Here is a 17,535-nt window from a genome sequence, read left to right on the forward strand (position 1 = left end):
ATGATCAGGCTAATCATAAAGCTGATCTTAAACACAATTTTTAATGAAAGTCAATTTAAAAGCAGTTAATGATGTAGCTTTAGCACCAAACACAGATATCCAGTTCCTGGACTTCTCAACTTACACTTATCTCGTACTCGTCAATGTGACTTTTTTTCCCTTTACCCAAAAGTTTCTTTTGTCGCAATTCTTCTCTGAAGTTGTAAGTGAGAAGATTTTGGTTTTCGTTGCACAGTTGGCCATATGCATCACAAAGGGCTCTGAACTGTGGTATAGAAAGTTCAGCTGGCCGGAGTGTAGGGTCAACATCAGCAGTACACAGCATTTGTTCTGTTAGTTGTAATCTCAGGGCTTCAGGAAATAAAATCCTAGAAAGGACAAAGACACTTGTATAAAATGCATCTGTTCACAATATATTGCAGCATGTTTTGAATTTTTAGACAACAGAAGCATTAGAAATGATAATTAATGAAATAGCTGTGAATCAGTAACAGATTGTAACTGCCAGCTGGCTGTTAAGAAGTGGATTATTGTCATCTAAGTTCATAGTTAGACTGGAAGAATGTTATGCAAGTGTTTTATGCAATTCAGGCAAGATAAAAATTTAATTATGTTCTTAAAAAATGCTATATTTAAAATGCAATGGAAAAATATTGCAGATGTTTGAAATCTAAAATAAAAACAGAAAATGCTGGAAACACTGTGGAGAAAGAAAAGGTGTTAACATTTTGATTTGATATGATATGATTTATTATTGTCACATGTATTTACAGTGAAAAGTATTGTTTCTTGCACACTATACAGACAAAGCATACCGTTCATAGAGAAGGAAACGGGAGAGTGCAGAATGTAGTGTTACAGTCATAGCTAGGGTGTAGAGAAAGATCAACTTAATGCAAGGTAAGTCCATTCAAAAGCAAGGAAAAAGCTGTTCCAATCCAATCCAAGATGGCGCCGGAGCGTGGCGACTTCTTGCAAGTTGTGCCCAGCATACCTTCTAATTCTATCTTTTACTCTCGTTCTATGCTTCTAAAACTTCATTCCAACTCTTTTAAACTCTCTAACAATGCTTTAATGCAATTTCTTACAGATTTTAAGTCAAAATGTTTTTGTCAAAATTGTAATTGAAATAGAGGCCGCAATTCTCCCATCGCGACCTGCCGCAACTTTTCTGGCGGGTCGAGGTGGGAGATGTGCGTCGCCAACCTTGTACCGGGATTTGCGCATGTGCCGGGAATGCACGCGCATCTCCCAGAGCTGGCAAACAGTCGCCGGTCAGACCACGCTGGAAACCAGCAGGAAGGCAGGTAAGTAATTGAAATCTTTTAAAAATGTATTTTGAATGTGTTTAGCAGGTCATTATTAGGAGCTTTCAGGGCCCGATCGAATCCCCACCCCGCCAGGAGCACTTCATTCTGGCGGGTTCAGAGTAGCTCCCCACGTTCAGGGAACTAGCAGGAGACCCCGCTGGAATGAAGGGGGGGTAATCAGGCCCCCCCCGGGGATCAGGCGGCAGTGGGGGTGGTGCCCCCTGGGCATGGGCACCCTGGCAGTACCAGCCTGTGGGGCCTGGTACTGCCCAAGGGGCAAAGTGCACATGCCCAGGGTGTAGCTTGGCACTGCCCACCAGGCATTGGGCAGTGCCAAGGGGGCAGGTCCTATTGTGGGCAGGGCCTAGGGGCAATCAGTGGGGGTGGTGGGTCCCGCTACCACTCTGCAGACAGGATCAGTCTGGGCTGGAGGGAGGGCAGCGATTAGGGCGGGAGGTCTGCTGGGGTGAGAGGGGTGGGGCTATCGTCACTGCTGGGAGGGGCGGCGGGGGGTGTGTGGGCTGTGTATCGGGGCGCGATGGGACGGGCGTCTGGCTGGCCCGGGAATTGCTGTGGGGGCCGTGATCGGGCCGTGGGGGGGGGGGGGCTGGAGGGGCAGCAATGTGGTGGTCCCAGGCTGGCCAGCGAACGGGGAGTCTGACTGATCGGGACCACTCTGCATGTGCAGAGTTCCAGAACTGTCAGACTCCGGCGTGAATAGGCCCCTCCCCACTGGGTTTTTAATGATATTCATGACTGGGGCCTCTGCACTCAGTGCACCGCAGAGATTCAGGTGAGAAGCTGAACTGACAAAACAGTCGGGATTTAGAACAGTTTTCCCGCCAATTCAGCACTTTTGGGAGAATCGCGGCCAGAGTTCCTGAGCTTTTTTGAGCATCCTCTGACTTTATATTTTAAACAAAACCTTGTTAAAAAGACTTCACCAGAATGTGGATGACTGTGAATTAGAGTCTCGCCTTCACCCTTTAGGAACTGTGTTCAAATATTTATTACCTGTCTTTCCTGGCTGTTAACTTCTTCCAGAGTACACTTAGTCAAGAGTACACTTAGCTCTTGGGGCTAAAGCGATCAAGGGACATGGGGGCAAGGCAGGATCAGGATATCGAATTTCATGATCAACCATAATCAAAATGAATGGTGGACAGGCTCAAAGGGCCGAACGGCCTACTTCTGCTTCTAATTTCTATAATTTAAGTACACTTGAAAGTGCACATTCTTCATTTTTGATCTTGAGAATGAATGAGGACAGAGTATTCTAACTGTGGGATTCATCACTCCCCAAGTACATTGTTGTTCCCTTAGTGATGTCTGTATCATTCATTCCATACAGATGCTTGATGGACAGATCTTCTTTTCATCTTATTTGCCCATTTTTATTATTTCATATTCTTATTTTTATTTTTCCACTTCTGAAATCTCACTTTGCAACTTGTCCATCACTCAGTCCGATCTCTTAATGGATGCTCTTAGCACCTTTCTCAGCCTTTGTCATCATCATTTACATTCCTTTTGTCCAATTACAGCCCCCCCAATATTTAAATCTTGTCCTATTTTCTTTGTCTTTAGCTCTGACAAAGGGTCATCCTGACTCAAAATGTTGGCGCTATTCACTCTTCACAGGTGCTGTCAGGCTTGCTGAGTTTTTCCAGCATTTTCTGTTTTTGTTTCAGATTCCTGCATCCACAGTATTTTGCCTTTATCATATTAACCCACACCTGGTCAGCCAAACATTCCACCACCTACAAATGTTGAAGGAGGGACTCTGGACTATGTTGAGCACAGCAGCATTGAACTAATGACTTAAAGAAGTTGCTACCAATTGTTCACAATGTGGCAACTTGTCCATCAAGTTGCATTACGCTTGGAGTCTCAAGGTTTTAATGGCAGACAAGGAAAGAGAAGGAGGCAAATCCCGCACTTCAAATGGACTATCTTTTGAGGCGTCCTACCCCACTGGTCCAAAGAAATGCGGGCCAAGAATTGGCCTGTTCAATCACATGAAGGCTAATGGCAGAAACTCACAAATCTGAGAAGGTGTCCTCCTCGAATCAAGGGACACCTGCCATCAATAATAGTTCACAGGTTTGCTACTTGTGTAAAGCCATAACTGCTTTGCATCAACACTAAATTGTTAGACCACTAAGGTTATCAGGGTGCTAAAGCAAGTCTAAAGCTGCCAAAATAATTTTACAGTGGGAGGGGAAGAGACAATTCAAGTTTTCAATTTAAATAAAATAGCATAAATATGAGTAGTACTCTGCAAGAATCAGTTAGAAGCAGGAGCTAAAAGATTAGCCGTGGGTGGCACAGTAGCACAGTGGTTAGCACTGCTGCTTCACAGCTCCAGGGACCTGGGTTCAATTCCCGGCTTGGGTCACTGTCTGTGTGGAGTTTGCACATTCTCCTCCTGTCTGTGTGGGTTTCCTCCGGGTGCTCCGGTTTCCTCCCACAGTCCAAAGATGTGCGGGTTAGGTTGATTGGCCGTGCTAAAATTGCCCCTTAGTGTCCTGAGATGTGTAGGTTAGAGGGATTAGCGGGTAAATGTGTAGGGATATGGGGGTAGGGCCTGGGTGGGATTGTGGTCGGTGCAGACTCCATGGGCCAGATGGCCTCTTTCTGCACTGTAGGGTTTCTATGGTTCTATGATTACTTAAAAGTCAACTTTTTTCATTTAAGGATGTTCTTCTTATGGATCTGATTTTCAGTGAGCTGAAGCATATAAAACAGCAAACCTATTCCTAATTCATCAGACAGTATATCCCAGCTTGATGTCAAGGCAAGAAGATGATGAAAATAGAGTAGTGTCTTAAAATGAAGCTAAGTAACAGGGCAGGGCACACTGGGTGGGCAGAACAGGTTTCCCTCATTGTACTTTTCTGAGATGTAAACAATTTGATCTAACTGTATTTTGATGACTCACATTTGCCGCCATTAATCCTCTGAAACTGACAACTTGCGGAATCTGCACATGCGCAATTAAATTCAGAAGTTGCTGTCATTGACCGCACACGTCTCCAGGTGTGCTGCTCAGAATGTAATCATTTAGAATTCATTAAACTCATAAATTGCCCTTTTACATTTTTATCTGCGGGATTTTCCGCACAACCCAATGTGTGTCGTTGAGGTGGTGGCAGCCTGCCATTGGCTGGCAGCAGAATCTTCTGGATCCGCCATTGTCAACAATGCTTCTCACTGAATGCACCCCCTGCCGCCGGAAACCTGCTACGGGCGTGTGCCATCGGCGGGACCAAAAGATCCTGTCAGCATGAATGGCCAGAAAATTCCAGCCTTAGTCCTGCTATTAAAAACCCTTAGAAAAATGTACACTCTTGTTGATTGAGATGTATCTGGATCTTGAAGAGTGTAAGTTAATAATTACTGCTAAGAACTGGCTTGCCTGCAGAAGGCAGAGAGTGGCTGTGGAGGGGTCTTTCTCTGCATGGAGGTCAGTGACCAGTGGAGTGCCCCAGGGATCTGTTCTGGGACCCTTGCTGTTTGTCATTTTCATAAATGACCTGGATGAGGAAGTGGAGGGATGGGTTGGTAAGTTTGCTGACGACACCAAAGTAGGTGGTGTTGTGGATAGTTTGGAGGGATGTCAGAAGTTGCAGCGAGACATAGATAGAATGCAAGACTGGGCGGAGAAGTGGCAGATGGACTTCAACCCGGATAAGTGTGTAGTGATCCATTTTGGCAGATCCAATGGGATGGAGCAGCAGTATAAAATGAAGGGTACCATTCTTAGCAGTGTAGAGGATCAGAAGGACCTTGGGGTCCGGGTCCATAGGACTCTTAAATCGGCCTCGCAGGTGGAGGATGCGGTCAAGAAGGCGTATGGCGTACTAGCCTTCATTAATCGAGGGATTGAGTTTAGGAGTCGGGAGATAATGCTGCAGCTTTATAGGACCCTGGTTAGACCCCACTTGGAGTACTGCGCGCAGTTCTGGTCACCTCATTACAGGAAAGATGTTGAAGCCATTGAAAGGGTGCAGAGGAGATTTACAAGGATGTTGCCTGGATTGGGGGGCATGCCTTATGAGGATAGGTTGAGGGAGCTTGGTCTCTTCTCCCTGGAGAGACGAAGGATGAGAGGTGACCTGATAGAGGTTTACAAGATGTTGAGGGGTCTGGATAGGGTGGACTCTCAGAGGCTATTTCCAAGGGCTGAAATGGTTGCTACGAGAGGACACAGGTTTAAGGTGCTGGGGGGTAGGTACAGGGGGGATGTCAGGGGTAAGTTTTTCACTCAGAGGGTGGTGGGTGAGTGGAATCGGCTGACGTCGGTGGTGGTGGAGGCAAACTCGTTGGGGTCTTTTAAGAGACTTCTGGATGAGTACATGGGATTTAATGGGATTGAGGGCTATAGATAGGCCTAGAGGTGGGGATGTGATCGGCGCAACTTGTGGGCCGAAGGGCCTGTTTGTGCTGTGGCTTTCTATGTTCTATGTTCTAAACAGTCTCGCTGGATCGTAAAGTGCAATTTTATATTTGATGAATGTCAAATTCTTCCATTTTGATAAATACTATGTTTTGTTTAAAGCCGGTTTATCTTAACTTCTACTTTCACTCCATATATACACAATTATTTGTTTCACGCTCTATAAAATTTAAATCTTAAAATGGTTTTTACGTCTGGGTTTGAGAGAATATTTCAATGTGATTGCTTATGTGCCCTATTTGACAGCATCACTTGCTGGACGTCGGGTAATCCACTTGACTTGCTGCTGGATTCAAACTGGCCTTGGTAAAAGGGAAAAGCATGATCTATACGGGGAGCTTTCTTCCTGGCCAGCAGCAAGTGCCATTGCTTCACGCTGACCACAAAATCCAGTTTTACAATTAACTGCAGCATCTGAAAGATTTTTCATTACTTCTTTTGTTTTGGTTAACCAACTACTCTAAAATATAAGTTGTGTCCAGATAATATAAACCGTGATTAATTTTCCTTAATGTTACAAATTTTCATAATTGACAGAGACAGGGCTAAAACTTACTCAACTCCTTTTCTGCAGTACTTTCTCCTAAAGCTGAAGATACATCTCACCACTTTCTCCACCAGTTTAAAGGGTTGGTTAATCTGTGGTCTCACCAAAGGAGTAAAGTGCACAACTCCTACATCCACCTAGACAACAAAAATTAGATTAAGATCACATCCAACACACAGGAAAAAAACACATTTGGAATTCAATGTTTTTAAAATGTATTTATTGGAGGGTAAAATTGATTTGATCTAGCAAACATTGCACAGATGCAACCAGTCTACATAACTGAAAATGACTAAATATGTCTTTAACTTTTTGCCATGTAGCCGATCAATTTAAAAACTTTTTTGTAATGTAAGAAAAGACATCAAGAGACTTGTATTCATATAGTGCCTTTGTCTTAATAAAATGCCTCAGGCCCTTCACAGGAACATTGTAAAATAATATGACAACAAGCCACATGAGAAGATATAAGGGAAGATGGCAAAGCTCAGTGAACGAGGTATGTTTTACGGAATTTTTTGAAAGAGAGGTAGGAAGTTGGAGAGGTATAAAAAGGAAATTCCAGAAGTTAGGATCTAGGCAGCTCAAAGCATAGCCCAAATGATGGATCAATTAAAATCAGGGATTTTCATGAGGCTGGAATTAGATGAGTGCAGATATATCGGGAGGTTGTGGGATTGGAGGAGATGACAGAAAAAGGGAGGGGTGAGGTCAGTGGATGATTTGTTTGACCAGTGTAGGTCAGCAAGCACAGGAATAATGGATAAATGGAACTTGGTGCAAAGGAGAACACATGTTGATAGGGTTGTTAAGAAGGCGTATGGTGTGTTAGCTTTTATTGGTAGAGGGATTGAGTTTCGGAGCCAGGAGGTCATGTTGCAACTGTACAAAACTCTGGTGCGGCCGCACTTGGAGTATTGCGTACAGTTCTGGTCGCCACATTATAGGAAAGATGTGGAAGTGTTGGAAAGGGTGCAGAGGAGATTTACCAGGATGTTGCCTGGTATGGTGGGAAAATCGTATGAGGAAAGGCTGAGGGGCTTGAGGTTGTTTTCGTTAGAGAGAAGAAGGTTAAGAGGTGACTTAATAGAGGCATATAAGATGAACAGAGGATTAGGTAGGGTGGATAGTGAGAGCCTTTTTCCGCGGATGGTGATGGCTAACACGAGGGGACATAGCTTTAAATTGAGGGGTGAGAGATATAGGACAGATGTTAGAGGTAGGTTCTTTACTCAGAGAGTAATAAGGGCGTGGAATGCCCTGCCTGCAGCAGTAGTGGACTCGTCAACATTAAGAGCATTCAAATGGTTATTGGATAAACATATGGATGATATTGGAATAGTGTAGATTAGAGGGGCTTTAGAGTGGTTTCACTGGTCAGCGCAACATTGAGGGCCGAAGGGCCTGTACTGCACTGTAATGTTCTATGTTCTATGTATTAGAGTTTTGGATGACCTCAAGTTCATAATTGATAGAATGTGAGAGTCCAGCCAAGGGTGCATTAGAATAGTCAAATCTAGAGGTAACAAAGGCATGGGTGAGAGTTTCAGCAGCAGATGTGCTCAAGCAGGGACGCAGTCACTAGGTGATGTTACAAAGGTGGAGCTAGGTCTCAATGACGGCAAAGGTATGAAATCGGAAGTTCTTCTCAGGGTTGCTTGGGATTGCAATGGCGTTGGCAGTGTGGACCAAAACAAATGATTTTTAGTGTCTAAATTGGAGGAAATTTCTGATTATTCAGCACTGGATATTAGACAGCAGTCTAATAATGTTGTGACAGTTGAGCTCAGAGAGTATTGATAAGATAGAGCTGCGTTTTGTCACTCTGCATGTCAAAACTAGCACTTTCATGATACTGCCAAGGTGCAGCATATTGATGACAAGCAGAAGAGGGTCAAGGATAGAACTTTGGGAAAGACTAGTGGTAACAGTGCAGGAGCAGGAAGAAACGTAGAAACTAAAAGTAGAGTAGGCCATTCGGCCCTTCGAGCCTGCTCCACCATTCATTTTGATCATGGCTGATCATTGAATTCAATATCCTGATCCCCCTTCCTTTCATATCCCTTGATCCCTTTAGCCTCTGGAGCTATATCTAATTTCTTCTGAAATCACAAAATGTTTTGGCCTCAACTACTTTCTGTGGTAGTGAATTCCACACATTCCTCCTCACCTCAGTTCTAAAAAGTTTACCCCGTTATCCTCTATGTACCCTTAGTTCTGGACTCCCCCACTACTGGGAACATTTTTTCTGAATCTACCTTGTCTAATCCTGTTAGAATTTTATAGGTTTCTATGAGATCCCCTCTTACTCTTCTAAACCCCAGTGAATATAATCCAATTTAGTCTCTCTTCATATGACAGACCTGCCATCCCAATCAGCCTGGTAAACTTTCGCTGTACTCTCTCTATAGCAAGGACATCCTTCCTCAGATAAGAACACCAAAACTGCACACAATACTCCAGGTGGGGCCTCACCAACGCCCTATTTAATTGCAGTAAAACATCCCTATTTCTATACTTAAATCCTCTCGCTATGAAGGCCAACATACCATTTGCCTTCTTTACTGCCTGCTGTACCTGCATTCTTACTTTCAGCAACTGATGCATGAAGACACCAAGGTCTCGCTGAGTATCCACTTCTCTCAATTAACACCCATTCAAATAATAATCTGTCTTCCTATTATTGCTACCAAAGTGGATAACCTCACATTTATCCACATTATACTGCGTCTGCCATGCATATGCCCACACACAAAGCCTGTCCAAATCATGCTGAAACATCTCTGCATGCTCCTCACAGCTCACCCTTCCACCCAACTTCGTATCATCTGCAAGTTTGGAGATAATACATTTAGTTCCCTCTTCCAAATCATTAATATATAATGTGAACAGTTGGGGTCCCAGCACAGATCCCTGCGGAAACCCACTAGTCACTGACTGCTGGTCAGAAAAAGACCCATTTATGCCAACTCTTTGCTTCTTATTTGCTAACCAGCTTTCTATTCATTTCAAGATGTTACCTGCAATCCCATGTGCTTTAACTTTATATAGTAGTCTGTTATGACCTTGTCGAAAGCCTTCTGAAAGTCTAAATAAACGACATCTGCTGTTCTCCTCGGTCAACTCTCCCAATTACATCCTCAAAGAATTCCAATAGATTCGTCAAGCACGATTTCCCTTTTGTAAATCCATGCTGACTTTGTCTGATTATACCATTGCCTTCCAAATGCTGAGTTATGAAATCCTTGATAATAGACTCTAGCAACTTTCCTGTACCGACGTTAGGCTCACTGGTCTATATTTCCGTTTTCTCTCTCCCTCCCTTTTTGAATGGCGAGCTTACATTAGCTGCCCTCCAATCTGTCGGAACCAGTTTAGAGTCCAAAGAGTTTTGGAAAATAACCACTAATGGATCTACTATTTCCAGGGCCACTTCTTTAAGTACTCTGGGATGAAGAATATCAGCATATGGAATTTTATTCACCTCTAATTCCATCAATTTTCCCAAAAACATTTCTCTACTAATGCTGATTTCCTTCAGTTCCTCACTATTGCTGCAATAAGAATGGAACCAGATAAGTGTAGTTACACCCAGTTTAACAACTGTGGAGAAACTTTGGAGGAGGATGGTGCAGTCAGTCATTTCAATGGCTGCAGATAGGTTGAGACGAATGAGGAGAGGTGGTTTATCTTGGTCACAGTCACATAGAATGTTGGCTCTAACTCTGCCTAGAATTGTTTCAGTATTGTGGTGGAGTTGAAACCTCATCAGAGGAATTCAAACATGCCGATCTGGGGAAGATGGGCATGGAATTTGGAGAAAACACATTCCGAATTTGAGAAGGTTGATGATGGGATGGCTGTTTACGAGTGGGGTTGAGGTGTGTTTTTTGATGAGATAGTTGAATACAGCATTTTTGAAGGAGGGAACAACAGTGCTTGAAGAGAGAAAACTTTTAATAATATCAGCTAACATGAGAATCAGGAAGAGAAGGTATAAACTATATCAGTCATTTGTTGAGGAACTCAATGCATATCTGCATAGTCTAAGAACCCTGTTCAAGTTCAATTGCTTGTAACCATATGGCTATTCTGGTGTCTTATTACACATTCTAACTCACTAACAGACTCTCAATTATGAACACTTCTAAGTTTCATTCATTCATTAGGAATATATTCAATTCTCATCAGTTCTTGAAGAAGTTGCACTCAGAATGTTCACTACACTTCCAAATGCACCCAAATAAAGTTTTAAAACCAGACATTTCAAATATAATTACTTTAGTGAGGTTAGAATTTGTATACTTTTATTTCAAATTTTTGATGATTGAAAATATATTTTAAACTAATGGGTTAAAAAAACTGAACTACTCAGTTAAATCATAGGGGGCGGAAGGGGGATGTAGGCAGAAATGTGGGTTGAAGTTACAAGCAAATCAGCCATGATTTATTTAATAGCGGAGCAGGCTTGAGGGGCTGAATGGCCAACTCCTGTTCCTAATTCATATGTTCATAGAGTCATAACACCACAGAAGAAGACCATTCAGACTAAGTCTGTGCCTATTCTTCTGAAGAATAATCTAGTTAGTCTCAAGCCCCTGTCTTTCCACAATTCGTTGCATTGTTCCTCCATAAAACCTTTATCAATTTTCCCCTTGAAAACTACATTATGGGCAGAATTTTCTCAAAATTGCACAGAGTGCTGGAGCAGACAGGAAAAGCTGTGTGAAACTTGCTGCCTTTTCTAGCCTGATGAAACAGCACTCTGTGCAATTTCAAAGTGCTGCCAACGATTATACATACAATATTACTGTGCTTACCCCAGTCCAACGCCGGCAAATCCACACCATAACGATTATACAGCTAGCTTGGGGATGGGAGTGGGAGAGAGCAAGCCTGGGATTCAGAGAGAGGTGCCTGATCTCAAAGTTAAAGTTAAAGGCACCCCTCCCCACCAAACCTCACCACGGACATCAGGACTCCCCCACAAACAACGGCATCCCCAGTGGATGTGGGGACCACCCTCAACCCTCACCAATGCAACCCACCATCTTTCATGGGCTTCCGGAGGGAGGGGAGCATTCCGGAAGTAATGGCATTAGGCCATAAATAATATTTAAATTAAGTCAATTTCATGGTTATCAGGTACATGCCCTTTCATGCCTGAATGTGGTTACATTGCCGGCGGGGGGAGGAGTGGGGAAATCTCATACTGAGATCTTGCCGCTGCAAATTGCTTTATGGCCCTCTTGTGAGAGTTAATGGCCACAACGGGATTTGTGCCCGTGGCAAACAAGCCCCAAGAATCGCACCCTGAATCTTTTTCAGCACCCCATCAGGCAGCACATTCCAAATCCTAACCACTAGGTACATAAAGTTATTCCTCATGTTGCCTTGAGTCCAATGCCCTCTCCTTTACAAACCTTTAGCCACTGGAAACCGGTTTTTTTAATGTACTCTGAACACCTCTATCAAATTTCCTCTTCCAGTCATGTGTGTGATTGTCATCCCCTCATCCTTGGAATCATTCTAGTAAATTTCTTCTGTAACCTCTCCAAAGCCTACAACTCTTTCCTAAAATGTGATGTCCAGAATTGGACAAAATAGTCCAAGCTGAAGCTAAATGGTGGTCCTACCTTACCAAGTTGACAGGGTTGGTATGATTAAAGTAGCTCGAACAAATTGCTCATCTGCACTCATTTCCAGTCTGCATCTATTTCTCAAACACTGCATAGGTAGCAATAGATGAAACTGCCTCCTTCCTTAACATCTATCGGACTCAGAGACAGGGATAAAGGCAGACGGCATAATAACAAAAAAAAACCACGTGGGGAAAAATTTTAAAATACATCTCTTACATATTTGTCAGATTAGACAAATAATCCCTCACTGCTGCATTAAATGTCCAGACATAGGCAGTATATCAGAATTGAAAAAAATATTCAGCTTATTAACTGAAGCTGTAGCTCTGCATAAATTTGTATTTTCAAAAGCAGGCAGCACTGTTGCCAAGGAAAAACTGATGTCACATGAATTGATCTATTCACACTAATTTGTAGATTCTCTTTGTCCTCTAGGTAGCTGGGCTGAGAGTGAGCTTTATCAGTCCACTATCACTGAATTTAGTTCCCAACCATTCATTGCAGTTCTGGATACAAATTCTATTGGTAAGGGTTTTTTTTAGTTCTATAAAGTGTGATTACTTTTCTTATTTCATTGAAGTTTTAAAAGCTGTTTTATAACAAGTATTATTCCCTTAAGCAGAGCTGAGAAAGAGCCTGATTAATTCTATTCCATTAACACAGAATTGAACGGGAGATTCCAAACACAAGGGTGTCAGAAGATAATAATGGCTTCGGCAGGGCTGCAGATTTTTGCACTCTCTTTGTCTTTAGCTGCTTGCCTAGGAGTAATTGCAACAACGGTGCTGCCAAACTGGAAGGTAACTACCTTTGAGAAATCAAATATAATCTCTACAACGACAGACATGCAAGGTCTCTGGATGGAGTGCACTTGGTATAGTACAGGGCTCTTCAGCTGCAGGTTTAACTTCTCCTTCCTAGCACAACCTGTGCACATTCAAGCCTCCCAAGCTATGATGGTTCTGTCGTGTCTCATATCAATGCTGGGAATCGGCATTTCCTTGCCTAGTATGAAGTGCATAAGATGGGGAGCAGATCGACGCACAAAACGTTGTGTTGCCATCACAGGAGGGGTCTGTTTCATTACTGCTGGCCTAATGTGTTTAATTTCAATATTCTGGTTCACAACCGAGCTAGTAAGCCACTACTTCAAACCATCTGTCTCAGAAGATAACAGGTATGAAATAGGAGAAGCAATATATCTTGGATGTATTTCTGCAGTGTTTTCATTTATCGCAGGTGCAATTTTCTGCTCATCGTGCAAAAGGGAGCCACACAGAGAAAATGTTCAACTCACAAACCGACAGCACTACCCTAGACGCCAGTCTTTGGGACATAAGGCAGACTATTCCCTTCAAGATTATGTGTAAAGACCAATAATACACCAGTAGGTATGCCAAGTGGTGCTAGTATACTAAGTATGCTGCTTGGAAATCTGACAAAAATACTCTTAATTTCAGTTTATTTGACACCTTAGCTGTTATCACAGAGAAAATGTTGTGCAGATACTGAGCAATTATTTGAAAGGTCATCTGTGTTTTGTCAACTATTCTAATAAATGTTCAATTGTCTCCAAAAGAAAAAGTTTCAAAAATGAAAGTTGTTGTTTCTCTTCTTGCACCTAGTGGTGCACAAGGCAGACTTTCATCTGATTCTACAGTGAGTTTTAACTGGAACAGGTCACTAGTCTGTTACCAGAGGCTTATAGCTTGAGGGGTGCCAGTCCACACCAAGCATGACTGACCAGGCTTCCGCCTGCCTTTGGCATGTGGGAAAGATTTTGCAGCTTGATAGTTAACCTGTTGGCCACATTACAAATGCACCTTCCTTGGCCATCAAGTTCTGGGGTGGGACTTGAACCCAGAGTTTCTGGCTCAGGGATAGCGACATTACCCACTGCGCCACAAGACCTCCTTATCAAAAATAGGAGTACTACTTTTAAAAGCATTGTTTTTTTGATGTTGTAAGGTGATTCATTTTAGACAGTGTCACAAAAGACAAACATTACGTAAGCATGTATTTTGTTAGTTGTAGGCTGTATTTGGATCAGTACAGATAACAAAACATTTGTCTCCAATGATGTGTAAAATATCAATTTGTGAAGATGATCAAAAAATTAAAATTATGTTACTTAATAAAAAAGTATTGCAACACTAACTTCATTTCGTTACAATGAATTCAAAATCATATACCTACAAATAGAATAAATTACAACACATGCAATACTTATTTTTAAATCTTTGTGGATGGTCCCTTGCATTGAACTATGGTTAAGCTATACTACGTGAACTATGCACAGTATTGGTAGCCACCTTACAGCAAGGGTATCGAGGCACTGCAGAAGATCATTAAAGATCGAGAAAGATTATACCACAGCCCAGGGGTTATAAGCATCAGAAAAGGACGAGCGAGATTTCTCTCAGCCTCTTTTCGCTCTTGAAAAGACCAGGCTAAGAAGCAACCTAAAAGAGGCCTTAAAATAGAGGATTTGAAATGATAGAGAAATGGAGTCTCTAACTAGATAGAGAATTCAGAAAAAACTGAGAATGCGGAAACTCACTAACACACCAAGTAGCTGAGACCTAATTAGGAGAAAATATAATTAAAGCCTTCTGTTTTGCAGTTAGCTTGGAAGTTTACTTTAATAAAATGACCTATTGCAATTATTTAACGTTCTATTCACTAGTTACATAGGACACAAGAATAAACATTGTTAATTCTTTTAAAACACGTGAGAGAAACTTCCATAATTTAATAGTATATATTCCATTTTTACATAAAATTACTTAGGATGCACAGCATACAACCAGTCCAAGCCAGTGTTATGCGGCACTCATTGGATGCATTTAAGGAGAAGTTAAACAAAGATATGAGAAAGAAGGGAGAGTTACGCCGATGGGAGGAAATTTGAGTGCCGCATAACACTGGCTTGGACTGGTTGTATGCTGTGCATCCTAAGTAATTTTATGTAAAAATGGAATATATACTATTAAATTATGGAAGTTTCTCTCACGTGTTTTAAAAGAATTAACAATGTTTATTCTTGTGTCCTATGTAACTAGTGAATAGAACGTTAAATAATTGCAATAGGTCATTTTATTAAAGTAAACTTCCAAGCTAACTGCAAAACAGAAGGCTTTAATTATATTTTCTCCTAATTAGGTCTCAGAAAACCTACAACAGGGAAAATATCAAGATAAACTTGCATTTTAGCACTTCATAATTCTCAACAGAACACCGACACAGCCAGAGGAAAGATGGAGATGGATACAGCAGGGCTGAAATACTGAAGAAAATAAGTACTGGGGCACAAATTAAACATCACAGCCTGCCCTCCCTGTCAATGCAAATTCATCCTGCCCTCACTGTTCACTAACAAAGCAAACTCCCCATCTGCCCACTGTTTATTATCTATTCTCAACACAACTGCTTTTGCTTTTAAGTCCCTGCTTTTAACTACCATGGTTACAGAATTTCTTTATCAGGATCCATATTTTCCCATCAATCTGAAGAGCTTTCATCAATTTGATGTCAGTGTTGCTGCTACCATTTCTGGCACCCAGCTGCAATTTTCCATTCAAGACCACTTAAGCTCATTTCACATCCATGATGAACTACAGAGAGCTGTATCTGGATAACCTCAGTTCAGCGCTCTGCCCTGTTTCCCCACCCACCGTCTGCGCCCATCCCCACAACCCACCCTCTTTTATTTTATTAACAGCTCCAGCCTGACAGAAACTGTATCATCCCCCGCAATGTGTTGGCTTACTTAAGAAATCTCTTTCAAAAAGTGACCCTCTATATGTCATATCCTTCAAACAGACTTTGGTTACCCCTAAGATTTTACACAGCTGGGATGCTATAAAGTAACTTCAGGCAATAATGCAGTCCTCAGTTTTTAATTCTGATGTTTTAAAATATTAGAAAACAACGTAATTGATTTAAATTGAGCTTTGCTCAGACAAATCAGCTGGAAAAGGTTCCTTTACAATCACCAGTTTTTGTTTGTAAACATTTGAGCAATAATGAATAGTCAGCTGATTACCAAACACTCAAAAATTTTGAAATATTTTCATGACTTCAGAAATAAATATTACATATGAACATACAAAATTATGGTTAGCAAAAGATCAAGAGACCCAGCAAGCTTACTCCCTACAGTCAAATTGTAACTAAGCATTGTTAAACCACATCCACCATCAGGCATGCACAACATCAGAGAAGCATAACTTTCCTTGACTGTGATGGGGAATGTTGCATATTTAAATTGCAGAGAATCATTGCGTAATCACAAATTCTTGAAGGCAGCAGAGCAAGTTGGTAAGGCAGTTAAATAAGCGTATGGAATATTTGGCTTGTAGATGGGACAGTAAATATAAGAGCAAAGAAAATATGTTAAAACTTTGAAAATCACTCGTTAGGCAGCACCCGCAGTATTGCATACAATTCTGGGCACCACACTTGAGAAGAGATGTCAAGGCCTTGGAGGGGGTGCGGAGGAGGTTTACTGGGATGACGCCAGGGATGATGAATTTTAGTATGGGCAGAGATTGGAGAAGCTATGACTTTTCTCCTCAGAGCAGAAAAGGTTAAGACATATAAGAAGTATTCAAAATTATGAGGGGTTTTGATAGAGTAAGTACATCAGCATCCAGAGTGATTAACAAAAGAACAAGAGTGGAAATGAAGAGAGATTATTTTACACAAGTTTATTATGATCCAGAATATATCATCTGAAAAGGTGGCAGAATCCACTTTCAGAGGATCTTTGAAAAAGCAATTGGACATGTAGTTGAAGAGAACTAGTTAAGGAGAAAAAATCTGGGGTGCTGTGAGACTAAATGGACATGTCTTCCACAGAGTTCGTACAGGCACAATGGGCTGAATGATTCCATGAAATCTGCACCAGAAATTAAGATACCTTAAAAACAAAACAAGGAGTGCACTTCTAACAATCTCACATTAGGGACTCCTTATACCCAAGTCAAAATATCTTACCTTAGGTTTTGGAACAAAGGCTCTGCCTGGAATTGTAAAGCAACTCTTTACATTACACAAGTATTGAGCCATTATAGACAATCTGCTTCTTTGCCTACTGCCGGTACTTGCTGTGAGACGCTGTAACAGAAACATGTTGTTTCAAAATCTAACATGCATACGTATTTAAAGCTCGTCACTTTATACAGTTTAGTTATATGAACAGAAAATGAGTTCATGAATAGATAAAATAGTCACTGAATCATGTCCCATAAAGTCATACGAGTGAAATTAAGTTTCACTTTACTAAAACAGATGCTCACAGAAGTAATTCCATTCTTTCAAAGACTAAAAACAAATCGTTGAGTGCAAACAGTATGACTGACTATGCAAGTCTAAATTTTAACCTCCTCAAACAGGAAAGCTGGGTCAGATTTTGGGGGTGGGGGGATTGGGAGATGGCAAGTTGCCATCCTCCTGTCAGCACTCACCCCTAAAACAGACCACTGTGCTCTGAAGAGGGGTCATCCAGACTCAGTGTTAGCTCTATTTTCTCTCCACAGATGCTGTCAGACCTGCTGAGATTTTCCAGCATTTTCT

General features: G+C 41.7%; 2 protein-coding genes across 4 annotated transcripts in view; one reads left to right on the top strand and one right to left on the bottom strand.

The window, feature by feature from the left end:
- tfb1m (transcription factor B1, mitochondrial) overlaps positions 1–17,535 on the bottom strand; it is a 99,566-nt gene that overhangs the window by 56,532 nt on the left and 25,499 nt on the right. For 2 of the 3 annotated variants that reach the window (XM_078229963.1, XM_078229966.1), the window contains exons 6-8: positions 16,957–17,076; positions 6,326–6,453; positions 125–368 (exon numbers count right to left, since the gene is read on the bottom strand). In XM_078229963.1, the coding sequence (XP_078086089.1) occupies positions 125–368; positions 6,326–6,453; positions 16,957–17,076 (492 nt within the window). The remainder of the gene's footprint in view (positions 1–124; positions 369–6,325; positions 6,454–16,956; positions 17,077–17,535) is intronic. The other variant, XR_013499656.1, reaches the window with a different exon arrangement.
- Positions 12,666–13,328, top strand: LOC144504872 (claudin-20). The gene has a single exon (XM_078230623.1). It carries the CDS (start codon positions 12,666–12,668, stop codon positions 13,326–13,328), a length of 663 nt encoding a protein of 220 aa, XP_078086749.1.

The sequence above is a fragment of the Mustelus asterias genome, chromosome 15 (genome assembly GCF_964213995.1).
Source record: "Mustelus asterias chromosome 15, sMusAst1.hap1.1, whole genome shotgun sequence".
Classification (NCBI taxonomy): domain Eukaryota; kingdom Metazoa; phylum Chordata; class Chondrichthyes; order Carcharhiniformes; family Triakidae; genus Mustelus; species Mustelus asterias.

What these genes read in the sequence shown, in the direction of transcription:
- LOC144504872 (XM_078230623.1), top strand. Translation starts at nt 12,666, where the DNA reads ATGGCTTCGGCAGGGCTGCAGATTTTTGCACTCTCTTTGTCTTTAGCT.